Source organism: Motacilla alba, chromosome 18 (assembly GCF_015832195.1).
Source record: "Motacilla alba alba isolate MOTALB_02 chromosome 18, Motacilla_alba_V1.0_pri, whole genome shotgun sequence".
Classification (NCBI taxonomy): domain Eukaryota; kingdom Metazoa; phylum Chordata; class Aves; order Passeriformes; family Motacillidae; genus Motacilla; species Motacilla alba.
In genome coordinates this window covers 11,878,580-11,904,973 of record NC_052033.1, presented here as the reverse complement: position 1 = coordinate 11,904,973, position 26,394 = coordinate 11,878,580, and the positions used below count along the sequence as shown (strand labels likewise).

Sequence of the window (26,394 nt, the reverse complement as noted above, 5' to 3'; positions counted from 1 at the left end):
AAAGCATACCTTTCAATCAATCCTGCCTTCTGTATCACAGAAAGGTTGCCCCTGTCCCAAACTCACCCCCCAACAGCCACCAGGGCCTGCAGCAGCTGGGAGTTAAATGCCTGAGATCCAGGGCAGGGAAGAATGAAGTGGTAGCTGATTACCCTCTCTGAGAGACTTTTAACTTTGAATTGTCTGTTCCACTCAAAAGAGGAAGAAAAAAAAAAGGAAAAAAAAAGAAACAAACAAACAAGGTCTTTTAATCTGCACATGACTGGTCAGTGCCAGCATCTGCTGCTGTGCAAAGCACATCTGGGCAGCAGTTTGAGATAAACAGGCAAATGCAATAATTTCTGAGTGCCGCAATGTTTTAATTTGGCATCTTTTCTTGTGACTTTTTTTCTTTTTTTTTTTTTTTTTTTTTTTACTGTCTTTCTTTTGGTACTTGAAATAAAATAAATTCACCATCAGAGTGGAAAGGCAAAATAAAGAGGCCAAACTTCACTTCTCCCAACCTGATAATGGCATTGCCTCCAATCAGGCCAAGTGATTTCAGTGTTGTCTTCTCCAGGGCATCTTTTCCTGATATCTACAACAAAATCAGAGGAGAGTAGTTATGGCCTCTGATTCCCCAGGAAAGCATGAAAAGCTCTTTGTAGAAAGAAACCTGTATCCAAAGAAACACCACACAACACAAGAAACAGGTGAAAACACACTCCTGCAGTTGAAAATCAGACCTGAATCCATCTGTATCAACTTGTACTGTTTCACCAAATTCACAGATTATTAAATCATCTCAGTGGAAGGTGACCTACATACATTTTCATCCCATACACACATGCAAGTGGGATCCAACTACAGCAAAGCTACTTTTATGTCAGAAGTTAAACGACAGGCAACATCTCAGAGCTGCAAGACAGACGATTTCCTTACATACACCTCCTATCTGTCTGTAGTGACCTATTCCAGAATAAAGACGATCTGTCCATAGAGGTCAGTGGGAAGTAAAGGGGACAGCTAGGGAGAGCGAATTCCATAATATCCACATACAAAATATTTAACAAAACATTAATAGCAAAAGATCAAAACAGAGAAAAGCAAATATTTATTAGAATGAAAACACTGTTTTGACTCAAGCTTTAAAAGAAGCTGGAAAGAAAAACACAAATAGGTCATTGAGCTCATTTTATGGGCTCAGAGGTCTCAACGGCACAAGGTTACGTTCCAAGAGAGCTTTTTTCCATACAGACACGTCATGCATTGAAAAGACCAACATTTTTCTACTTCCCCTCTCAAGAAAGTTCAAAAGAAACACTTTCCAGGTTGGAAAGCAGAACTAAGTTTTCTTATGTTTTAGGGACATGAGACAGTTGAGAGGCCTTTGCTGCCTTACCTCATCCCGCATGTAAATACAGACTGGAGACAATCCACCATCCTGTTCAATCAGCTCCCTGCAAGAAAGAGCAAAACACTGCAGCATCTGCAGAACAGCCTACCCCCACCAAAACCAGCGCAGAGTGACAGTACAAAGGGAAGTCAGCAGGAAACACTGGCCTCCATTTTTCTCCAGCAATAACCACTACACAGTTCACAGGATCACTATTAGACATTAAGTAAACAATTCGCTTCAATGCATTCACTTTTCCTTAAACACAGCCTAAAAGTTTAAAAACAAAGAAATAATTGAAGTAAATTCTGAAATTAGCTGATCATACTAGATAAATTTAAACTCATCACTGCTCATGTAACTCAGTACCCAATCTGAAACATGATTTAGTTATATTTGCTCTTCTCAATCCAAGTTAAAAACTTCACTATGGCTTAGACAGAATTCACTGGGGAGAGGTCCATTTCTTTTCACATGTGCACAGCAACAAACAAAATTAAATACTGCTCTAAAGCAGATCAACTAAGGACAAGAAACTCGCCTTAATATCATTTTTTAAAAAGAAAAGAGAAAGTAAACAAACAAATCAAGGAGCATGAACTTTCAGATTCTGGAGACCATGAAACAAGTAAAGCCAAATGAAAGGCTGCCACTGTAGAAAAAGTGAAAATCAGCCCATATTTAAGCATTTCAGTGATGTAGGACACGTATGAACAATGATGCAAACTCCCATCAGCCCATCTCCAGAGGAAGACAGAAGTGAAGGACCAGTAAGATTGAGATGGGGAAAAACCAGTCAGATGCTACTCTTCCATTTTCCTCTAGATAAGCAATTCTGAGGCATTCCAGTAAAAGAGAAGCTTTATTATATGTTCACTTGATCAAATACAAAGACAGACAGGGAAAGGACAATCACAGCCTATCACAGCAATTCTCAGCTCTCATCCAGCCAAGATGATGTGATTTCAAAAGGGAAAAAAAAAAGGACTGACATTTTCACCAAGAAAACCTGATGTCTACAGAAAAGTAAAAAGCCTTACAGAATTAACCAGTACATTATGCTGAAGCACTGGAATCAGTGAGAGCATTAGATCCAACACCAGAAGAAGCTCTGTCACGTTGGTTTCCACTTTCAGGAAAGTGCAACTCAAACTGAAATCAGATGAGAACGTGGGAAAATGTGAGACTGAGGAGAATACTTTGCTTCTCATCCCAAGCATGCCAAACTAAGAGGTGACCAGGAAAACACTGTCCACTCTAAGACAGTGCTGGTTTGGAAAGACATATCTGTCTGAATTCTCAAAAGCATTTTTTCAGAAGTTTCAGATTCAGACATTTCTGTTTAACTCAGCCTGGGAAACTACAAAAGGTAAGTAAGAACATTGCCCACAATATTCCCCATCTACACAATGAGAACTGACAAGATTTATCCTTCTCCAAAGACCTCAGCAGCTTTTCTTAACACATTCTGTCTCCAACTCCCTGTGCTTGCAGTTGCACCAGGATATCCCACGGTAAAGAGCTGTATATCCCATCTGCACTGCAACAGCTGGTTTATCACGAAACACAGAACAGCTGTAACTCCTCCTCATGGTAAAGTCCCTTGATCTTACTGCTCTCTACATCCAGTCTGGGGGGGGTAGGTGGAGGGAATGGCTTTCCACTCACCCCACCAGGAAACCATCACCCATCGCCCGTGACTCGAAGAGAAACCACCTCTCTGCAAGAAATCCACCAGGCAGGCCAGGAACATGACATATCCCTGCTCACCTCCTGAGACCTCTGGAGGCAGTTCCCAAGGTCAGCCTGCCATTTTATGCCTGAAAAAAATTCCAGTAGTTTTCAGTGAAAAGTATAAGTTTTTGAAATATATTTCTACTTCACATTACCCTGCCTTGTTTGTAATTCCTCAGTAGCAGTAATAACTGCACTTTCTCCTAAATACAGCTGCAAAACATTGATCAACTTGGCATTCAAAATTTAAGCAGAAACTCAGACTGTTTCCATCTAGTACATAATTTATACCTATACTTGTACATTAAGGGTACATTCCCTATCTTGTGCCTAAATTTGTGAGCATCTTAACTGGGGCATGGAAAAGGGTTAACTCTAAGAACATGATGTCAGTGATCAATGCTTGCTGCATTATGACTTCTCCTGGAAAGGAGTTTAATGAACACAGTCCCACCACTTAAAACATTGCTCCTTCAGCATCACATAATTTAAACACTTACATTTTGAGCTGTAATATTACCAGAAACAAAGTCATGTCAAGGAGTTATGTAGGAAAAGGATCCCTTAAGTAACAGTCAAAATCCACTCAGCCACTGAAGCGTGTGGCTCTGAAGTGAGTGCACATTACACGGTCTGTCTGCGCTGTGCCATGCTGACTGCTGCTCTTAGAAAAGCTTGGAACTCCACAGACAGACATGCAACACACCCAGCCAGCAGGGAAAGACCACCTTAGGACACAGGTAGCATTTTCTGTTATGGTGACAGGGAGATCACCTTCTGCCCTTCAACAACCTGCTTGCCCAGCAGAAGACCAGAGTCTGCATAACCAAACTTAGCCCAGCATGAAGTGACAAAAGAAACTGAACCGAGAGGGAGTCAACCAGCCTATGAAGTGGAAAATTAAGGGAAACAGCCATAAAATTCCATGAAAATTCATCAAGGACATTTAAACTGAGACTCAAAACTCAGCTACAATGACATATAAGTGAAACCAGAAGCCACTCAGGATCGAGAGAGCCATTGGAAAATTATGATACTCAATCTTTGAGTAATTCTCAAGAGCCAGAGAACATCAATGGTTTCCAGTTGAAGGATGTGAGGGACTAAATCTGTTAAGCACAAACCACAACTGAGATGTCTGGTTTAATTGTAGCAGTCTATATGCCATCTTGATCAAATGGTTAAAAGCTTGCAACAGCACAGTGGTATGGGACAAGGCGAATCACAATGAAACCCAGAGGTAGAGCAAATCCAAATAGAGCAAACTATAAAACCAGTCCTGAGGGTCAGGTCTATTTTAGGAAAGTCAGCAGCTGAGAACTGCTTCCAGACCAGTTGCAACATATTCCAGGGAGTTTATAGTACCAAGACTGTAAGACCACTACTTCAGAACACTTCTCCCAGCCACCACAAAAAATCCCATTGTGCAGAAAGCAACAGACACACCACAGCATCCAAAATACTATATTCAAGTTTCAGATTATGAAACACAGCTTCAAGGTGAACAACCAAACCAACACTACAATAGGTCTGCCTCCAGTTGTGATTCTGCATTTAGTTCTTCTCTTTCAGGAACAAAATGCACTATACAATGCTCTGCAGAAATCAAGAGATTAAGTTGCTCATACAAAACAACATTGTCTTGTGATATAAGACCCAGGCTCCAACCTCCCTCGCTCCTCTGGCAGCAGTACCTGAGGAAATTCCCAAGCCCAATGCCTGATGATGAAAGGCAAAAAAAAAAAAAAAATCTTGTCTCAATTGGAGAATTGGAACAAAAGATCACCAGAGAGTGCCTTTAGCACACCATAGCAGGTTACTGCACTCAGGCTCCTCCAGACAATCCAGGAAAGATACTCATCCCCACCTTATTTTCAATAGGTTTTGCTTCCAATTAAGATTAGCTGTATCCCTTGAGGAATCCTCAGTAGCGGTGCACAAAAGATAAAGGACTGATGAGACACAGAGAAACAGTACAGGATCACAGAAAAGGCAGACAGAACAGGCCAGGGAATACAAGCTTGAACCTCAAGCTGCTGTCTGCCAGGAAAGGTGGATGATAACCATTTAAGAGAAAAAAGTCTTAGGTACAGTGTCTTCACCAAAGACCAACAGAGAGGAAGCCAGTTTGACTTACAGAACCTAGTTTCATTCACTTTTCCAAAAACCACTTGCCACTTCAATCCAAGCAACTCTTTGAAGAGTCTTCCAAAAATGTGTGGAAAATATCTGAACCAAATGAATGACCAGTGTAGAAGAAGAAGCAGTGAAGCACTGAAGAAGCAATGAAGAACCATAACAACTATCAAAGATGTCTCTGAGTCTCTGAATTGCAACTGCTCTATGGAGAACAGCCCATAAAGCTGCTGAAGCTGCAAGCAGGCAAGAGTGGGAGATAGAAGCGCAGGCTTCTTGCTCATAGGGCAGACAACAGCGTGCCCTCAACCAGCCTCTGAGCACAGACTCCACACAAAGATCCCCAGAGACTTATTTTTGTCTAACTCTTGGAAGCAGCAGGCTCCTCCTCCAGCTGCTGCTAATCCATTACATGCACCCACTGAGGCAAGCACACACATCAAACATACTGTCCTCTCTTTGATGTGCTGCTCTTCAGAGGGGGAACGGCAAGCAGATTAGATTCCTTCATGTAGTGATCTGACAGGGCCTGTAAACATCTTGTGCAAGGACTGCCGCACGCTGAGAGGAGGAGCAGCCCTACAATAGCTTCCAGACCTTCTTCAGACCCAATTAGCCAAGATGGATGCTGGAAACCCAGGGGAAATTCCAGTGGATTTAGAATACTTCCCCTCACGCACTTAGAGCGGCCGAGCATTCCAGGAAAACGTCTCCAGTTGGAAAGTCCAAGGAAGGATTCAGCAAACATCAACAACTAGCTGACTAGTTAGGCAACTGAATCAAAACACACTGAACAGCAACTCAGCCCACTAAATCCATACAGATGCCTGTAGATTCAGCTTGTTCTGTGACTAAACCACACTCAGCACCTTTGCTGCTTGTTGAACTTAATCAAGATTGCAAAGTCCATCCAAACATCTGAAGACAGCTTCCAGAGGCCAGAAAAGAGCAGCTGTGTTCTGAAGTTATGAATGCTCAGCACACTGCAGCAGTTAGAAGCTTAAGAAGAGCAACATGTATATGAACTAGTAGTACTACAATGACCTGTAACCAATAAAACCACTTCAAAAGAGCAAAATTATATGAAAAGCTCAAAATTTAAACCAAAGAAACAATCAACTAATATGTGAGAAAGCCACATAAAATTACTGACAATGACAAATAACCTACCACCTTCCACCAGTCTAGCAGTCCCCAAACTGCAACAGGCACTCCTCTCCTCACGGAGGATGTAGTAAGGGACAAGAGGGGACTTAAAACACTCAGGAAAATTATACCTATGGTTTTTGTCCTACCTCTTTCCTCAACTGAAAGAAAAATAATTATTTTATCTCTAGCATTTACACAAATACTGTTCCTTTACTTATGAATAAATGTCACATTGTAGACACGGTCCATGATTAAAAACAGAATGGCTGCCACAGCTTCAAGGCTTCCTCTTCCAAACCATGAAAAATAGAAAAGAAGCGCCTCTCTCCGAGAAAAGTTTATTAGCTTGACATTTCAAAACAATACAGCCTTCTAAAATCAAAACTAAAGATGAGAGGTAGCACTCAATGTAGACTGGACTAAAATAATAAGATTTCTAACCCATGTACATGTTCAATAAATAAAAAACCAGAAATTCTTCCATTTAAACAGGATCTAATCAGTCATTTGAAGATTCCACATTAACCTGCTGAGAGCTCCAGATTTCCTTGAAGAACTTGCACAACAGCAAGCCTCAAAAGCAACAGCAACCCATACGAAAGAAACCCCTGCAGTACAGGGAACTGCAGCACACTGGGGATCGAGATCATCCAGGCTTGACACACACATCTCTAGCAGTAACTTGACTTCAAAGAGATTTGTGTAACAGGAAGGTGGTGCAACATATCCCAGCTTTAGCAGTTGGTTACCAGTTTATGCTCTGAATCAGGAGTGGTACTCCTGGATTAAAAAACAATAGTAAAACTATGGATTGTCAAATCTGAAAGAGCAAGGAAAATGCAAACATCTCTGTTATAAAGGAGAAATCACAATCAAATAAAAGTAAATTCCACTAATTTGAAGGATTTAGCAGGATTTATGTCACCATAACAAGTAATTAGTGGCATGCAGAGATCCATCCAAACAAGTATTTTCTCACTGCATTGCTCACCTGATCTTCGCAAAATGGTTGAGAAGCTCCCACAAGGTCTGTTGACAGAGGAAGGTGTCTTGCAAACGGGAGCCATCGTCTAGTTGTAATGCAATCCGAACCTGTAAGAACACCACAATTAATTCATCTGAAAATTGAATGAAAACTTACTTTTCTTCACAACTTTTTAAAATATTTTGGTGCTTCTTGTTCATCAGTGCAGGCATTCTGGCCTGAATTCCTGCTCGTTGGGATGAACGGCTCCTGAGCACGGGGAGGCCATCCTGGAATACTAACCAGCTTTCATGGGCCCCTCTCCCCTGCCATATCTTGAACTGGAACACATTCAGAGAAAAGCCAATGCAAACATCCCAAATAATGTGCCATCATGAGCAAGGGAGGTGTTCTGTTGTATACCAGAAGAAACTTTACAGTAAGGGTCTTCACAGCCACATAAAACAAATTCCAGTAACCCAGACATGACTGATGCAGCTGCACCATCTAAAACACCAACACAGAGCTCTGTCTACTTCAGCATCATTTCACAGAACAACCTCCCTGGGACAAAACAGTTCACTTGCATATCCACACACAGAAACAATGAACACAGTCCCCATCCGTCCCTGCTTTACTGAAGACCTAAACAACTGTTAGCAGTCCAAAGGAACGACGTTTGTAACTTGCAACTCACTAATGCTTCCCAACCACCACATTCTGACACACAATTTAAGAGTGAAGTAACAAAGAAATCTCAACAATAATTCTGGTCATTAAATTATCGAGCTCTTGAACACCTGCAGAAAAAGGCAAGGGCCAGCTAGCTTCCAATTTTAACAAGTATTTTCCAACCTGGAATGCAAACATCCACATACATTATAAGGCACCACATAGTCTTTAGAGAATTGCTTCCCTACCTCTCCCTCACAAAAAAAAAAAAAATTAAAAATTAAAAAAAAAAACCAAACCCAAAACATTTCTAAAGGGAATACATACTGGGGTCAGTCCAGAAGAACTTCAAACTCCTGACTGTCCCAAGGAAAAGGTTTAGCAGCTAACCAAGAGATAATTATCTATTCTCTAGATAATATTCTGCAGAGTACTTTAGGTGTTATCTTAACCTTCTAGAGAATATTCAGCCTTTTCCAGACTGTCTAACTCTTTTAAGTTTTCCCAATTAGCTCACTTGTCTAAAGAAAAATCACACCAAGTCCTGTAGCCACTAGATACAACCCGATTTCTCCAGCCAACTTTAGTTTTCAGAAGCCCACAAAAACTGGCCTTATTCCAAAGCCTGAGAAGGACATTAGCCCAAGACAGCCAAAGCCACTTTCTTTCATTCTGTGTTTTCATGTGTCCCTACTACTACTCTCCGTGCAGCCTCTCACCGAGTGCAAGGTGTGTGTGCAAGCATGAGGGCAGGAGCCACAGAGAGGGGGGAAGAGCACACATCCACATCACACATTCCAGCAATTCACTGTGATTTCCATGCAGGAATATATTTGTCATCTGCCTTGGCTCCCACCAGTCCTCACAGGACTGCAAATGCTGCTGATCTGCTGGAGACAGGAATTTTTCTACATAAAGGAAACAGTGGCATCATCAATAATGAGCCGACAGTACAATGTCATTGCACCCCATCACTAACACAACCTCCTGGTTTCTCCTACATGGGAGACAAGCTTTAGATTATTCTCAGCTACAGCAGAGCGATGACAGCTGACATCACCATTCTCTAAGAATCCAGGCCAGAAATTCAGACTACCAGTTGCATCAGTTTTTGGGCAACAGTTCAAAGCTAAACACGTCATGAAAGTCCTCTTCACTCCATTAGAAAAGTCTCTTCAAAAACCCCAGGTGCTACTTAGTATTCCAACAACCAGGGCCAATTATTGCCTAAGTTTACAAACATTTAAACAAGAGGCTGACAACTTTAACACCAGAGCTGTACTGATGGTGCTCCTGCGTCACTTGCCATCACAAAGGGAATTTGTTCCATTTTTCACTAAGGAACTGTCTTACAGGAAACAATGTTTTCCACAAGCAAAGGAAAATACAAAAGCTTTCTATTTTTAAAACATCAGATTTGCTGAACAAACTCATGATTTATCAAAATCTGTATTCTGTCTCTAGGGTAACTGCTGTCACTAAAGGAAAGCACACCTACTTCCACACACATAATCTTAATAGAGCATACAGTAACAGAAGACTGAATCAAATTCATCCCAACATTACCGCAGCCAGCTGGCGTGACTGAGTCTGCATCTGAACTGCCACTACATCCCAGTCACAGGCACCTGGCTGTTATAAAATTCCCTATTTTTTAACACATACTCCCTGTGGGAGGGAATTATTTTTAGTCAGTTGTTCTGCACAAAGCCTTTTCTCACACTGAAATTCTCCCAAGTAAAATCCTCTCAAGTTTGTGGGGCAGGGACTCTTTGGACTCCACTCTTCACATGCACATTTGCTGCATCTTCTCACCTTCATGACAGAGCAAACAGCACTCCCAGGGAAGCCTCACTTCTGTATATTGAGCTGTTGCACTGCAACTAAACAGTAACAACTTACACTTCTATGAGCTCTTCTCTTTTGTAATCTAGCGTAACAATTCCACACTATACCCCTTTCCTAACACGGAACAGTCCTTCTTGCCCTTTCTCGCAATAAAAGTTCAGGGGAAAAAAAATAAAATCATTGTTTTCCTTCAGTACCTCCCAAACTGGATGCAAATGTCAGATAGTCACCAATCACTGCACCATTTCAAGAGAAACACTTTTCTCTGGAAGACAACCTCCACTCCACCACAACATTTCACTGAAAATTTTACGCAGATGCTACTGGTTTGTGGTATTTTTCTAAGTAAAGACATTATTTCAAGCACAAATGTCTTTCTATTCCCAAATCAGAAAAAAATGGCATTAGTGCCAAAGCAAAGAACATGGAGGTTTTACAGAGAAAAGTATGAACATCAGGGACCCCCAAAACTATGTTACAGAGTGAACTAAAGCAAAGCCTTCTCACACCACAAAGTTCACTTATCAGTTTCTCTCAGCTAGAGCAACTGCCTATAACAAACACCACTAACACTGCTTGGCTGACAAACACTAAGAGATCAGCATCAACAGACCTGAAACTTACATGAAAATGGGGAAACTTCCTATGAGGAAATTAACAAATAGCAAGATGACTTAGTCATAGACAAATTCCCATTCCCAGGCTATTTAAGTAAGACCACACATCATTTTTACACCATGAAAAGTTCACACTCAGTAACACATATGCATGGCTTGAAAAGTTAGGCCTATGACAACAGGGATATGTACAGAAGATTTTTACACTCCTAAAAGCAGCCATCATTTCTAGAGAAAACACCATCCAAAAGTCCTTTGCAAATAATACTAAATAGGGACATTTGGCCACTGATGAACACAGAACATGTCACGAAAGACTCCAAAGCTGAGTAAACACACCATGAACACCAGTGCTGGGAAAGCAGCAAAACAGGATTCTGAAAGAATCTGAGATTTAGTCAAAATCCAGAGCTGGACAACAGCAACTGAAACAGAAATTAGGAAAGGGAACTGAATTAGTCATCACTGATGTTTAACATCTCAGCTATCCATGAGTTTTTCAGCTCCCCAAACCATCCCACTCTCCTCTAGCACAGCTGGTACCCCAAGCTCATGCAGACTCTAAGACTTTCAGCTACTTAACTACTATTTTCCAAAGTACTGCAAACAGTCTTCAGCTGGTCTCTCACAGAGGCATTGGCCACGCCAGCCTGTGCTCTTGGTCATTAGACCTGATGGGATGCTGTCAGCACAACTGGTAACTGAACAAAACAGTCACACTGTGTAAATGAACATACCGTGGTTCCAGCTCCTGCTCTGCTGGAGACTGGCACCATCTCCAGTTTGGCATTGTTGGGCAGCCTAGCAAATCTCCACTGCAAAGACAGGTCCAACACATTCCTCTGAAACCTGAAGGAGAACAGAGCCTATGAGCAACCCAAAGTCCAGGTATTGTGCAAGAGAATTCCCAGGAGGCTGACTAGAAGCCATAGAACATGGTTCATTAATGAACAATTGGCAATTATAAAAGCATCATCAACAAAAGGTATTCTGCACACCAAAGGAGATGCAGTTCGTAGAAGTCACAGAGAAGATACTCAAATCTATGTTCTTCCTTTAAAGGTTTTAAACAGATAAACAGCAACCAACTGCATAACCAAGCCTAGTTAAATACCAATGTACTTTCTTTTTTTTTTTTTTTTTTTTTTTTTTTTTAGTGATATTCAGACAAACGAGTTCGCAATTAAGACACCATAAAAGCGGAGGGTCAAACCCCCAGGTAAGAGGGGAGACGGGCGTAGCTGGTCTGTGGTCTGGATGAGATGCACGCGTGGGTGTCCCGTGGCAGCGACATGGGGCCTCGCCGCCTGTCCCAGCACCGAGAGGAACGTGGCACAGGCAAACCGGGGCGAACCGACCTGAACAGAGTTCAGCGCGTGTCCCGGCCCCTCGCACTCCCACCGCCCGCCGCGCGTTCCGCCAGGCCCCGGCTGCGCCGCGGGCTCCGGCAGCGCCGGGCGGGGGCTCTGCCGCGGGCTCCGGCCCCGGGCCCGGCCCCACGGCGACACTCACTTGAGGCCGTACTCGCCAGGGCTGCCCCCCTGCTTCCTGCAGACCTCCTCGAGGACCTGCGGAAAGAACAGAGGCGTCACGGCCGGCCTGGGCCCTGCCACCGCCTTCCCCTCAGGACCCTCCCCGCCGCGGACCCACCTGGAGCAGGACCGTGCCGGGCCCCACCCGCACCGTGACCCGCCGCCCGCTGGGCGCCAGCACCGACACCGCGGCGCCGCCCCCGCCCGCCGCCGCCATCTTCCCGCGCCGTGCCAGCCCCGCGCGGCCGGGGCGGAGCCGGCCCGGGGCCGTCCCGCTGCCGGCCCGCCCCGCCGGAGGGGAGGAGGACGGGGGCGCTGGCCCGGCCCGGCGGCTGCGGAAGCGAGCGGTCGCGGGTGGGTCGCTGCCTGGCGGAGCCGGCCCGCGGCGGGCCGGGGCGGCGGCTCTGAGGGCGGGGCGGCGCGGGGCGGATCCCCGCGGCGAGTGCGGGCCCTGGGCGCGAGGGGGCTGGCGGCAGCAGCGGCCCCGGACGCGGCGGGCGGCCCGGGCTGCTCCCCCGGCGCTGGGCGGGGGCTACCCCCGGCCCTGCCCTGCCCTGCCCTGCCCGCTGCCCGGGGCGGGGGCGGCTCCGGAGCCGCCGCCGTCTCGCAGCCCCGCGGGGAGCGGGAGGGGAGCCAGGCACGCCTCCCGCTGTGGCTGTCGGCGCCTGTGTTGCCCCTTGGGTTTCCAGTGTCGGGATCCTCCTCCAGGGAAATAAAACATTTTCTCGTTTTACCGGGACCCTGCCCGGCAGCGCAGCGCGACCCCTAACCGAGGGCCGGCATCCCGGCAGCGCCGGCGGCCAGAAATGCCTTGGGCTGAAGGGCTCGTATCTCCCTCCCGAGCAGCGGTACCGAAAATCCCTGCGCGATCAGGGCAGGTTCTCCTGGGCCACAGAACAGCCCTGGCGAGCGCCGCGTGTCGCAGGGGAATGGGGAGCACCCTGCCGCCCGCCCGGTGCCGCGGCAGCGTCCAGGCAGGGTCACAATCGGGGCGCCGTTGGTCAGACAAAGCACAGCATCCTGCTGCCCCTGAGGGACATTTCTTCTGGCAAAAAAAAAGAGAAAAAAAGTTTATTTGGAACCTCGTGGTCAGTGCTGCAAACTCAGATGGTCAGGAGAGATGGCTGCAGCCAAGGAACCGAAATTATCATACATTTCACAACACACAATTTCCCAGAGACTTTACTTCATTTATGGGTTTCCCCTTCAGTCTCAGCATGGCCTCTGCATCAAAGGCACTCTCAGATTCGATGACAGTCTGTTTAGTTTGCTATCATAAAAAGAAAACAAAACAACTCACCAAAAAAAAAAAAAAAAAAAAAAAAAAAACCAGAAAACAAAACCCAAAACTTTTCGTTTGAGTAACCACTGGAATTTATTTAGCCTAAGTTGTAACCACATGCCAAATACTTTCTCTTTTCTCCACTTCTTCTATATTTATCCTATATGTTAAGTCTCCAGCTCTACCCCAGCACCCACAAAAATGTCTGGTTTGCTTGGCTTATAAAAGAAAAAGAACCTTTCAAGGAAAGACACTTTCATAAAAGATAACTCTTGCTTGTGTTAACCATATCAGCAGTGTCAGAGAAGGGAGAAAAATGGGAATTTTAATGATGGAGAGACTTCCCCTAGCTTATACATGTGGATTTCTAAGTCCACCCAATACCGTAGTTGTTCAGCAAGATGTAGAAATAGTAATAAAAGATGTCCGGGTGTAAAATGTTTAAAACAGTGCTTAAAAAGGTGTTTCCATTTTGTTCATTGCATTGGGCAGCATCATTGCCATTACATTTATTGAGCTACAGTGTTCAGGACACATAGGTTTCTACCTTTTCAATTGCCTTGTGCTGTAAATAAACATGAAGAGGCGTGAGGACTTAAGGGAAAGGTTTTCTCAAAGTTGACTTGTCTAAAAAAGGATGCAACAAATATCTGATATTCAAGTACTTCTAAGTCTTCAAAACAGGGAGAGATCCAAAGCTCTGCAACTATCTCATGCATAATGAAGATATCCCATTCTTTCACTAATTAATACTTTTGCTGGAGGCGAAGAAGCAATTAAGATGACCTTGTTAACTGCGGTGACTATCCCCCTGCTTGGGCAGAGCAGCCATTCCAATCTGAAAGATGCACTTTGGGTTTCATGGCCCAAAACACTGGTCTCGTTTCTGGATGGGTGTAGCTCCTATTCGATGTCTGAAGCAGGCAGCTCTTTCATCTTTTGCCCCTTTTTTGCATCTGGAAGTGACACATCCCTTAAAGAAACGTTTTAAAACATTTAAAAGACGTTTAAAACGTCTCCTGTTAAAAAGACACCAATGTAATTTGAGCTGAACATTTCCAAGTTGTGGGATTAGAGGTGATTGTGGTTATTAATAGTACGTCATAATCATAGAGTTGCATGGAGGAGAAGGGTCACATTTCATACCCAGAGCCACTTCTAATCTCAAATATTTATTTGAAATTAGAAGCATCAGGAGAGAAATGGGGGAGGTGATTACAACCTGGAGTCCATTAAAGTGCCACAAAGAAAGAGGACCTCATTTGGGAATGGCTGAAAACACCTTTGTATCTGATTTCTGCCACTGTCAGGCAGGAGGATGCCTGAAAATCTACCAGGTGAGCCCCAGCCAAACACCCTCCAAAAATTTGTCTTAAATTGCATTTTTTGGTAATTAGAGTGAACACACTGCAGAATGACTTTCCCTAACCCCACTTTTCAGGCAGCTGGTGCTTTGCATTCAATACATAGCCCTGGCACTGTCTGCATCTGCACTGCCACAGGCTTACAGGGAGTAACACACGTTTGCTTCTTCATAAAGCAGCAAAACCTCATCTGCTTTTATTTTTTATTTCTTCTTTCAAAATGAATAGGAAATTAGCTGTGAACATCTAGGAATATGCAGTAACAAACTCCAAAACATGACGCAGGACAAGCTATTTATCACTGTAACAATAATTCTGGAGTGTTTCAAGAGATGGTTCCTACCGGAGCATCACCCAGCACATCACATCTGTTCCCAGGCTTTGAGAGGGCTCTGCTGCTCTCCTGGAGCTCTTTACAACCCCTGGCCTCGGGCTCAGGAGGCAGCAGCAGCATGACTGTGCAAAAGCAGGAGGTGAGTAGTGCTCTAGGGGGTAGTTCACACAAGACCCAAGCAATGAGCCAGGGCTGCAGCGTGGCTCAAATCAGGGATGAGAGGTGGCTATGAAGGGGAACCATACCTGTGGCACGAGCCCTTACACAGGAGCCAGGTGTAACCCTCTTGGTTCCTGGGTTTCCTTGGGAAACATCTAAAGGGCCAGTCCTGGCAGGGTGTGAGGGAACTCAGAACTGTCTGATAAGCTTTGGTGCAGCATAGTCCAATACACTGAACATATAGGGACATATCTCAGGACACAGTGGAACACATTAGACAGGACATTTCACTTTCAAGGGCATTGAATGAAAACTATACCTCCCATAACATTATTCTCAATCATTAAAAGACTCCTGCTTGCCTCCTACGTGCTTCACTCCTACCAATAAAAATCTCCAGTGCCTGGAGCAGGACTCCAATTCTTTCAGGTTTCTCTGAGCTTCTTTTTGTACTGAGGCCAATCTATTCAATGTAGGGAGGCTCTTATCGAAAGATTAAAATTCAGTGAACCTCTCGTGCTGAACTGTTATAAAATTACCTAAAATCTGTGCCACTTTGATGTTCACTCATGTTCAGTATGTCAAGGAGTTGAACGGTACCAGATTTAGATGTTTAGAGATCAGAAAGGCTGTTACACCTACAGACTTACATTCTTCCTCACAGCCCCTTGCTCAGCCATGGAAAGTGATACGACATTTTCTTGAGCTTTGGAAGGATAGCAGGAGTGCTCTGAATGAACCCTTCCCTCAGTGACCTGAAACAGAGGTCAGAAAGCTGAAGAGGGCTCAGTAAAGCCAAGCCACACAAAATTTGAATTTCTTTGCTTCACTTCTCAGGACAAAGATCTGCAACTTTAACATGCATTCCTCTCTGCCATAAGATGCCTCCCTGGTGCATCATAATCAGTCACCCCTCAGTGCCCAGCTGGTTACCAAGCAAGGCATTACAGAGTGCAGGAACTCAGCCCTCCGTGGAGAGAAAGAGCAGGGACACCGGGAGGAATGCAAGCCTGGCAACGGCAGGCACAGCAGCTTCACTGTGAAGGATGCAGCTCAGCACTTTGCCCCTTCTGGTTTCGTGCTGTACCTAGTGGACTATGAGGTGCTGAAGTTGTTTATGCCATCTTTTCCAGGGATCCTCAGATCCAAACTGCTTCAGACCTTGCACTAACTGACCAGTTTCCAGATAAAGCTCTGCTCGGGCAGACTGACGAGCTCTTTGACCCGCCGTAACCAGCCTCAGCGATCCACTGCTTGGACCGGGCAGGGACAGCGAGGAAGAGAGGTTTAGGCCAGCGTAGAGAAAGATACAACGATGCAGAAATGTGCCGGCACCAAAAGCTTGCCAGGGGGGAATGTAGTGCACTTGAGGAGTGCACAGTCAATTGAGCAGCTTTTCTTGGCTTTAAAGACATTGTTGTCAGTATTAGCACTTAAATAAAACATTTGGGGGTAAAAGTCTGAGTGAGAACAGAGCAAGAACTGAGAGTACATACGAGTAACTGAAAGATAAAAAACCAACATAGCAAGCAAACCAAAACCACATGCTACGTGTGTAGGAAACAGAGCTGAGCCTACATTCAGAAAGTCCAAACGCAGTAAGGTAAAAAATGTAGTTGCAGCAGTTGGACAGCCCTAATTCCAGCTTGACAAAAAAACCTTCCACGTGCTATTTTAAGGTTATACTATTTTCACCTTTTCTGATCCCAGATAGATTATATTTCCCAGTAAAGACAATCCTCCTGTTCCTTTCTGGAGGGCTGGTGAGGAGCGTATTATTCAAAGCGTAGCATTTTCTCTGTTTTTCCTCGGTGTTTACCTCCGAGGTCTGCAATAAGGCCATTTCCAGGGAATTCCCCCTCTCCCAGATGACCAGCACTCTGGTGACAATACGGCTTTTTCTCCAGGATTTTTCTTGCGATTCCTGGAAACGTCCGGGCCCCGGGGGAGAGCGGCCGGCGGCAAACCTCGGGAGCTGCGGGGAGCAACAGGGCGCAGCCTCCACGGCGCGGAGCCCCCGAGCCCCGGGGGCTGCAGGGGGCCGGAGCCCCCGCCTCCGGCCTGCCGTGCCCCCGGCGCGCCCGGGGCCTCCCCGTCCCCTCCTGCTCCCGGCAGCAGCATCCTCCGGCCGGGGGTCACCCGCGGAAGCCGAGCAGACCGGACGCCGACGTCTGGGACCGAAGGGCCGCTTCCCGCCGCCCTGGGGGAGCCGGGGCCGGGCCGGAGCGCGGCATCGCGGGGCGGCGTGCGGGACCCCGCGCGGGAGCGATCGGGGGGCGCGGGGCTGAGCTCCGCCGGTGGAGCGGCGGCGGCACGTCCCGGGGCGGGGCGGGCAGTGCCGCCGACGCGGAGCCGGGGAGGAGCTGCCGTCGGGGCTGCGGGGGGAGAGGGGCGGGTCGGGGGGCGCGGCGCGGGCCTGGGGCGCCGCCACGGGGGCTGCCACGTGCGGGGTCTCGCGCTCGGGCGGCCCGGCCGCCCCCCCGGCCCCGGAGAGAGGCCGCCCCGGGCCCCCGCCGCCCTGCGGGCGAGGCTGTCGGGCGCCGCCGCCACCGCCGCGGCCCCGGCGCCGGCAGGGGCGGCGATGGCGTCGCCGTCGAGCGCGGGGCGCGCCCCGACGGAGCGGCCCACCGTGCCGGTGCGGTGCGGCGCGGCGCAGACCCCCCGCTCCCTCCGCCTCGCTCCGAGGGGGCGGAGGGCAGGGCAGGGCGGGGGCTGGCCGGCTGCTGCCCCACGCGGCGCCCGGGCTGGCGGCGCCCCCGGCGCGCTCCCCGCGCACTCCGTGCCCCTCTGTCATGCTCGCCGCCTGGGAGCGGGCGGCGGGCTCCTGTGCCGGCAGCCGCGCCGCCGAGCCCGCGCCGCCGGCGCTGCCCTCTTCGCCCACCGCCGACCCCCGTCCCCGCGGGTGGCGCGGCGGGGCGCGGCGGAGCGCGGGCGGCGCTGCCCGCCGCCGGGGACTGGCTGCCGCCGCGGCGAGCGGCGGGTGGCGGCGGGCGGCGATGGGCACGGCGGCGGTGCACCTCCTGCTGCTGCTGGGGCTGCTGCACGCCGGGCCCGGCGGCGAGGGCAGGAAGGGCTGGCGGCGGCGAGGCCCGGCGGTCCGCGAGCGCGGCGAGGCGGCGCCGGCGGCGGCCGAGAGTTTCCCGCTGGACTTCACCGCCGTGGAGGGCAACATGGACAGCTTCATGGCGCAGGTCAAGAGCCTGGCGCAGTCGCTGTACCCCTGCTCGGCCCAGGCGCTGCCGCACGACCTGCGCCTGCACCTCCTGCACAACGCCTCGGTCACCTGCAACGACGGCAGCCCGGCCGGGTGAGTCCCCGCGCCGCGCCGGCCCCTCCGGGCGCCCCGGGGCTGCCCCGCGCGGCCGCCGCCGCTCCCCGCGGCCCCGAGGGCTGCGGCGCCACCGCGCGGCGGCGCGCGGCACCGGCGGCGACAGGTGCAGCGAGCGCCTCCCGGGCGGCGGCCCCGCGCTTCCCCCGGAGCCGCCGCCCCCGCCGCCGCCCGCCGCCGCGGCCCCGGCGGCCCGGCCCGAGCGGCGGCACAGCGCTGCGGCCGGGCCCGGCTCCCGCTGAGGCGCTGCCCCTTGTCTGCGCCCGCAGCTACTACCTGAAGGAGTCCAAAGGCAGTCGGCGCTGGCTGCTGTTCCTGGAAGGTGAGCGCCGGCGCCCCCGACCTCCGCAACGGCGGCCACGAGCGGGGCGGCGACCCGAGGCTGCCCTCGGTGCCCCGGCCCCTGAGGGCCGCCGTCCCTCGCCCGCGAGCCCCCGGCCCCTCGGGGCGGCTGACCCCTGTCCCCTCGCCAGGAGGGTGGTACTGCTTCAACAGGGAGAACTGCGACACCCGCTACGACACCATGCGGCGGCTGATGAGCTCCCGGGAGTGGCCCGCGACCCGCGTGGGTGAGTCGCCCCCTCCAGCCCGCGGGGCAGCCCCGAGGGACCGGGACCGGGACCGGGCTGAGGTGGCGCCCGCCGTCACCACCTGAAAGGTGCCAGGTTGCTGCCTCGTGATGAGCCCTGCCGCGGGCACGGGCGGGCTTTGGGCGCACAGGCACCGCCGGTAATGAGCGCTTCTCTCTTCGCTCGCTTCTCGTGCTGCAGCCTGCTGGGTACCCAAACCTCCGCCACTCACACAGATCGTCTAACTGAGTGTATTGGGATTTACCTGCTAGGATCTGTCCTTTGGGGAGATACTTAAATGGGCATCACAGGTCTTTGCTGTGCTACAAGAAGCTTCTAGACGGGCTTCATCTGTAGCATGAATCAAATTCTGAATGTCAAATCTGCCTAAGGGCAAATTTAGAAATGTTCCTTCCACTTCCCTTGCCAATGTTTTTCATCATGGATGTTTGTTTTCTGTGTGGTCAGAGGTCTTGCATGAGGCTCCTACAATTCCTCTGAAATCACAGACTGTCATCTGTATGTTTTTTGTTTCTTTGTGCCCATCTGCAGGAACTGGGATCCTGTCCTCTCAGCCAGAAGAAAATCCCCACTGGTGGAATGCAAACATGGTGTAAGGAGGGACAACGGAGGGAAATAGCTTTATACTTAAACAGCATCTCCTGCCTTTTAGGCTAGCAAGAGTGCTGCAGAGACAGGTTAAGACTAATACTTGGAAAAGGAAACTGTGTGTTTCCTCATTTGCTGCAGTTCAGCTCTCTAACACTTAGGGCTGACAAGGTCGAGAAACGCAAGTTGAATCTCCTTGGAGTTGTGGGGTAATCTAATGAAGAAAAACTGGGGATAGCTTAGAGACCCTTCTCAAACAGCTGCAGTGGTGAATCCATCATGAGTGCTGGGCTGATAGTGTGTTACACATCTGACAATTTGAGAAGAATGTGGAGCAGCTCTCCTAGTTCAAAGAAGAGAAATGAGAGACACCAGTTTATATATGCATCTATACAGAAGGGATGTTAATTTGTCTTCTGCAAAACAGAGACATGTGAAGTTAATTCCTGCAAAAACCTCCAGTGGTTGCAGTCAGCATTTACACTGCACTGACTAGAGTCTTCTCATTTTTCGTGTGAAAAACTGAAGCATAGAGAGTTGCCCTGTGACAGGCCATCCACTGTGTTGGCAGAATAGCTGAGAGTAAAGTCATGCTCCATCGTTCTGTCCATTGAGCTTAGTGATTCAATTAGATTGATAAAAGACACGTTATTTATTGATTTAACTCAGTAAAACTATTAGTATTCAGGAGAAAATTCAAGAAAATTACAGTTGTCACTTGGTGTGCAGGAAGGTAAGTTGTCAAACTGGACAGAAACTTTTCCCTTTTCCCCTTCCCTTTACCCCAGGATTTAATTTTCTTCCAGTCAAGTGACCGCATCCTCACCCTGTTGTGCGTGTCAGAGGCACAGCGGGACTCACACAGCTCTCTCTTACAGATTCATCCCATATTGCTCAAGTGATGTTTGGAGCGGTGCCTCTTCCAAGTCTGAGAAAAGTGAGTGTTGCTGATGGGCCATTGCTGCCCCAGACATCACACATTAAAGGATGTGGCCAGACTTCTGTGAAACCACGCAGACGAGAAACAGGCTTTTTCTTGCTGAAGGGCAGGAAAGAATATCAAGCTACTTCCAGATAAAACATCCTGATCTCTTTAGCTCAGGCTGTTTTGACATAGTTCAGAGCCACTGCTTGAAGAGATGTTACACTGATGCAGTATGCAAGGATTAGAAGACCAGAATTCCTTTTAGATGAATCTCCAGGTTCCAGCACGTAGCAAATTAATTGCTGTAGCTGAGGGACCACGGACTGTTGCGTGTAACTTCAGCACAGCTGACCTGAGAGGCAGGACTGGGAATTTAGTGTCAGACTTTTATCAGGAGGATATTTGGCCTTAGGCAGGAGCCATCGTGTGTCAAGCTGAAGCTGTCTGCAGGTTTCTTTGGGAAATGGCATCGTTCATATTAATACAGGCTGCGTTGCCATCCACTGTCACTCCGGTGGTGTCACAGTAAGGGACCTTTCCACTCCATCCCAGCTCCTTGGCACTGTTCCTGTCGAGCAGTTGCACATCGGCAGCCACGGATGCTGGTGGTGCCAAGGAAGCAGTGTCTTTGTACATGTCACTTCTTGTGAAGCATTGCTTCTCTGGATTGGCCCGATGAACTGGGAAAAAGGGGAAGCAGTAAGTTGGAACTGAGATTCCAGGTGGTAGGAAGGTCTGTGTTTGTTTCTCTTCCTTCTTGTTTCCCTTTTCCAAGTTTACTCATTTCTAAGCATGGTCATAGGAAGGTACTTGTGTAATTGAGTTCACTGGGTTCTCTTTCAGGGCAGCACATTTTGTACAAGGTGGGAGAAGATCTCTTCTTAGGTGTATTTCATATAGGTGGATAAAATGAGCCTGAGTTCAGGTTCCTAATCCCTTTGGAAAGTTCTTACACATTTTCAGAGAGGAAATAGAAGTCTGAGCCTGGACAGGAAGCAATTTTGTTGACACTGAGCTGTCTTCCAGATGAATATGCCTTCATGGGAGCACTGATCATACAGGAAGTTATAAAGGAGCTGGTGGGAAAAGGTCTGAGCACTGCGAAAGTATTGCTGCTAGCAGGGAGCAGGTAGGTATCCACAAGATTCTGTTTCGTGAAGACAGGAGATTTCCACAGTAGAAAGCTGTTAAGGGAGGAGGTGAAGCATTTCTTCTAGGAGTACAGTGACACAGCAAACCCTGTATCTCTGGTCAGTTTTCTCGTGTCTGCACCAAGAATTCTGGTTCCTCTTGGCCCACATCATGACACACACGCCTTCTGTGAATTGATTCACCAAAGTAAAAACCAAACTTGTCTCACACAGGTGCTCTGCATCATCCTGTGTCGCAGAGGGCTCTGGTACACTCAGTGTATTACACAGGGGTATAATAGAGAAGTTGCTAAGAGTGAATTTGTCTCACTTCAGAGTCTTTTCATTTTTGAGCAGCCCGCCCCCTTGGGAATGACACAGAGCACATGTATTTCCCAGGAAGAGAGTAACAACTGGACTTTGTTTCTGAGCTACCAGATTATTCCTCGGCACTGGCTTTATTTCTGAGTGCTGCAAAGCAAGGAAACAATGTGGTGTCTGCCAGGTTCATGGCGAATGGCAGATGCAGGTGTTGATAGCATGTCACTGCTGAAGAAGGGGTGTCTGCTGGCAAGGTGTGTAACCCTGTGGGCACCTCCTGACTGCGGTGCTGATGCTGCTGTTGCAGTGCTGGAGGGACAGGAGTGCTCCTGAACGTGGATCGAGTGGCAGAGCAGCTGGAGGAGATGGGTTATCAGGGGATTCAGGTCCGAGGCTTGGCAGACTCTGGATGGTTCCTGGATAACAAACAGTACCGCAGGACCGACTGCATCGACACCATAACGTGTGCTCCAACAGAGGCCATCAGGAGAGGAATAAGGTACAGTCAGATGCTCTGAAGTGCACTACTGTAAGTGGTTAGAGTGTGGGAAAGATGTCCTCCTTGGCTGTGTTCCTTCGTTTTGATGCTTAAGGAGTAGTTATTGTCTACGTCAGTGTTTTTCCAATGATTTTATTGGAAAAGACAATAAAGTCTAAATGTGCAAAAGAATGTGTACAGTTACAGGGGCTCTAAAATGCGTTGATGGGACAGTGCTGCCGAGAAAGCTGTTCTGTCAGTTGAAATTCTAGTCAGAACAGGAACTAGGTTATGGAGAGGATACATTGTTAGGATTGCCCTGTGCCTCTCGTTCTTTTATTGCTTTGTCTTCCAGATACTGGAATGGCGTTGTTCCTGAACGCTGTAAGCTGCAGTTTAAAGAGGGAGAGGAATGGAATTGCTTTTTTGGATATAAGATTTACCCCACTCTTCGATGTAAGTACCAAAGGAGAGAGATCAACTCGTTTAGGGTTCCCTCTGTATTTGTAACTAACAGAGCAATCCCTTTTCCAAACCTTTTGTCTTTCTAGGCCCAGTCTTTGTTGTGCAGTGGCTGTTTGATGAGGCCCAGCTTACTGTAGACAATGTACACCTCACTGGCCAGCCTGTTCAGGAAGGGCAGTGGCTCTACATCCAGAATTTAGGTAGAGAGCTCAGAAACACCTTGAAGGATGTGACGTAAGTGTTTCATTGAGAAAAACCTGGTGTATTTGTTTCTAAGGGACGTTCTTGTCTAGTTCCTTGTGTTCTCAGACCTCTGCTGAAAAAGGAGAGCTGTAAATTTGGTAACTATTTGTTCATCTACATCAAGAATCTTGCCTTTTTCATTTTTGTGTAAAATTCACTCTTTCCCTAGTCTGGAAAGTTCAATTCAGCAGGACTTACTTTGTCCTTCAATCCCTGTTTCTGTTTTCCTTTAGTGCAAGCTTTGCTCCTGCCTGTTTGTCCCACGAGATCATCACACGCAAGTAAGTGCAGATCCTGCAGAGGTGAACAGGGATGCAGCTGGGGAATGAGCCTGTGCTGGCAGCCTGACCCCTCTGATGTGATCTGTATGGTTTGTCTTTTCAGTCACTGGACTGACATCCAGGTGAAGGGGACATCATTACCCCGTGCCCTGCACTGTTGGGATCGGAGCCTCCATGAGAGCAACAAAAATGGGAAGGCTCCTCTGAAAGGCTGCCCCATCCACCTGGTTGACAGCTGTCCGTGGCCTCACTGCAACCCCTCGTGCCCCACAATCAGGGACCAGTTCACAGGGCAGGAGATGAATGTGATCCAGTTCCTCATGCACATGGGTTTTGATGTTCAGAAGATGGCACAGCAGCAGGGCCTGGAGCCGAGTAAACTCCTGGGGATGCTCAGCAGTGGAAACTAGAAAGGTCAGAGGGGCAGAGATTAGATCAGGAGGAGAGAGACTCTCAGCCCTTCTCCCAAACTTTCTGATCTTCTTGCTCATGTTCCTGCAGGCAGATGCATGCTCATACCCATGGCACACTCACACCTGTGCACTCACATGCTCCCACACTCTTGCACGCTTATGGTGTGTCAAGAAAAAAAAAAAAGAAAAAAAAAGGCAAGCAGCAATTTCTTGCTTAGACTGTTTGGCTGGAACTTGTTCCCTCCCTCCAAACTCCAGGGCCAAGTTTCAGCCGGTCACATCCTCTTCCTGTGCTACACAAGGCAATCACATACAGGGAGTAGCAAAGCCATAAATAGCAGCGATGAGAACCTTCCCCAGATCTGGGACATCTTCCCTTGCCATGAATTTTACATCATAGACTTGTTACAAGTGGTGAAAAAAGCAAGCACTGGATTTCTTCTGTCCAACTAGGAGTGAAGGAATGGTTACGTTACTTCCTGGAGGTTAGCATCTCAAGCTGAATCACCGTATACAGACCCAGGACACGTGCTAGGGATGGACACTCTTGTACTCAATTTATTCATATTATTTTATAAAATAACTTTTTAATTACTTTTTTAAACTAAGCAAGAAATATAAAGGATATTGTAACATATTTTTTTTAAATAACGAAGAAACCTCTTGCTACTTTGGCAACGTGGACATATTTATTTTAATATGTAAAACGCTATTTATAAGGGCTGACCAGAGAACCATACCTATGTCTTTGTAAAGTTGTATATGCTGCTCATTTGGATGGGTTATCCTGATGGTCACTTGTGCCTGGGAGAGGGCTAAGGGTGGTGTTGATGTTTTGTATTAATTAGATTTCTGTGTTCCCCTTGCAGTGTGCCTTGTCGTTGTTTCTCTGATGAAGAGGTTGTAATATAAGGTTTAAGTACAGAGACTTTCACCCAGCACCTGATGTCTGCAGACTTCCACTGTGATTCCCCAGCTAGTCCAGGGCATTGCACTGCAAGGCAGAGGCAGATCTGGCTTTGCTGCAAAGGCCTCTCTTCCAGCGAGGGAAATGTTTGATCAGAGCATCAGAAGCATTTGGAGCAGAAAGGGCAGAGAACACAAGACAAGCACCAACATATTTCTCTCCTAATAGTTTGGGAACACACCCACCACAGCAGAGAGAATCCCCTTTGATGGCAGCGGGAGCAGAGCGAGGGAGGGATGGAGAATGCAGGGCTGAGGCTGGAGAGGAGCCGCTCCTGGGGGGAGCAGTGGGCGGCTGGAGCAGAGCCTCACCCTGCGGCGGGGCAGGACCGCGGGGAGCCCTGCCCCTGCAGCAGCGCTGCTGCACGGCCCTGCTGCACTGCTGCACGGCTCCACCCGTGTCCCTGCTGCACGGCTCCACCTGCGTGTGCCTGCACTGCTGTGCACGTCCCTGCTGCACGGCTCCACCTGTGTCCCTGCTGCACAGCCCCACCTGTGAGTGCCTGCACTGCTGTGCACGTCCCTGCTGCACAGTTTCACCCGTGTCCCTGCTGCACAGCCCCACCTGCGTGTGCCTGCACTGCTGTGCACGTCCCTGCTGCACGGCTCCACCTGTGTCCCTGCTGCACGGCTCCACCTGCGTGTGCCTGCACTGCTGTGCACGTCCCTGCTGCACGGCTCCACCTGCGTGTGCCTGCACTGCTGTGCACGTCCCTGCTGCACAGTTTCACCTGTGTCCCTGCTGCACGGCTCCACCTGCGTGTGCCTGCACTGCTGTGCGTGGCTACGCAGCATTTCAGCCTCAGAGAGTTTGGGCCTGGTTTGAGAAAAAATTCCTGTACTTTCAGACCTTGCCAGGTTAGAGCAGTGGTGCTGCGTGTGAGAGCTCTTGTTTTGGGTAAGTAAACCCAAAAAATGAACCAAACTGTTTGGTTTCTCTTCTTGGACTTCAAGAAAAGTCTGGCAGGACCACACACAGATCACCACAATCAGCTGTCCTGCTGTGCATGATGGGATTAACACAGACTGAAGATAAACTAAAACTAAAGAGAAAATGGTTGGTGCTCCCAGTGAAACTGAAAAGCAGGAAAACATCAGCGGAGTTTGCCTATGATCAGTTTGGAGATTATTGATATCCTTTATGTTTTAATGGATATAATATATATGTACTTGGATATAAAAGGAGAATTGTCCTGATTATGTTTTTCATCTGTTTTCTGCTGTGCAGAAGCCAGTGACAAAAGGGCAAGACTGGAAGAATTCAGTGCCATGTGTTTGTATTCTGTGATCTTTTGACTAGACAAGGTTCTTTATTTCTGAGGGAGACGTGCCCGTGGTGTGTGAGGTGTGCTGCTCCACCGTGTGATTTCTGGTTTCGGGGACTTTGCCCTCTGCCAGCCCCGGCTCTGGTGCTGAGGGCTCTCCACTTCCCATGGAAAGCAGAAGCTGAGCAGCAGGAGCAGCTCTGCCTCGAGCCCCGGTGCCACTGACGTGTCCTCA

General features: G+C 48.4%; 3 protein-coding genes across 3 annotated transcripts in view; 1 reads left to right on the top strand and 2 right to left on the bottom strand.

Annotated features, from left to right (window-relative positions):
- ASPSCR1 (ASPSCR1 tether for SLC2A4, UBX domain containing) overlaps positions 1–12,508 on the bottom strand; it is a 35,183-nt gene extending 22,675 nt beyond the window's left edge. The window contains exons 1-6 of the mRNA XM_038157059.1: positions 12,146–12,508; positions 12,008–12,063; positions 11,233–11,344; positions 7,386–7,486; positions 1,382–1,439; positions 504–577 (exon numbers count right to left, since the gene is read on the bottom strand). Of these exons, the coding sequence (XP_038012987.1) occupies positions 504–577; positions 1,382–1,439; positions 7,386–7,486; positions 11,233–11,344; positions 12,008–12,063; positions 12,146–12,244 (500 nt within the window). The 5' untranslated portion in view covers positions 12,245–12,508. The remainder of the gene's footprint in view (positions 1–503; positions 578–1,381; positions 1,440–7,385; positions 7,487–11,232; positions 11,345–12,007; positions 12,064–12,145) is intronic.
- A 5,117-nt stretch (positions 12,509–17,625) lies between these two features.
- Positions 17,626–24,796, top strand: NOTUM (notum, palmitoleoyl-protein carboxylesterase). The gene is made up of 11 exons (XM_038157423.1): positions 17,626–18,473; positions 18,764–18,816; positions 18,968–19,063; positions 19,616–19,676; positions 20,551–20,609; positions 21,624–21,726; positions 22,356–22,547; positions 22,882–22,982; positions 23,078–23,225; positions 23,468–23,515; positions 23,619–24,796. The coding sequence occupies exons 1-11, from the start codon at positions 17,959–17,961 to the stop codon at positions 23,923–23,925; spliced, it is 1,683 nt and encodes a 560-aa protein (XP_038013351.1). The 5' UTR covers positions 17,626–17,958; the 3' UTR covers positions 23,926–24,796.
- Positions 24,797–24,870: 74 nt separating this feature from the next.
- On the bottom strand, positions 24,871–26,013 carry LOC119709526. The gene is made up of 2 exons (XM_038157424.1): positions 25,626–26,013; positions 24,871–25,578 (listed from the first exon to the last, which is right to left on the bottom strand). Exons 1-2 carry the CDS (start codon positions 25,987–25,989, stop codon positions 24,905–24,907), a joined length of 1,038 nt encoding a protein of 345 aa, XP_038013352.1. The 5' UTR covers positions 25,990–26,013; the 3' UTR covers positions 24,871–24,904.
- Between the last annotated feature and the right edge of the window lie 381 nt (positions 26,014–26,394).

What these genes read in the sequence shown, in the direction of transcription:
- LOC119709526 (XM_038157424.1), bottom strand. Translation starts at nt 25,989, where the DNA reads ATGTTTTCCTGCTTTTCAGTTTCACTGGGAGCACCAACCATTTTCTCT. An exon ending in GCCGTGCAGCAGGGACACAG is followed by an intron (nt 25,579 to 25,625) that starts GTGAAACTGTGC and finishes AGGCACACGCAG; the next exon opens with GTGGAGCCGTGCAGCAGGGA.
- NOTUM (XM_038157423.1), top strand. Translation starts at nt 17,959, where the DNA reads ATGCTCGCCGCCTGGGAGCGGGCGGCGGGCTCCTGTGCCGGCAGCCGC. An exon ending in TGGTGGAATGCAAACATGGT is followed by an intron (nt 19,677 to 20,550) that starts GTAAGGAGGGAC and finishes TCTCTCTTACAG; the next exon opens with ATTCATCCCATATTGCTCAA. An exon ending in GCCATCAGGAGAGGAATAAG is followed by an intron (nt 22,548 to 22,881) that starts GTACAGTCAGAT and finishes TTTGTCTTCCAG; the next exon opens with ATACTGGAATGGCGTTGTTC.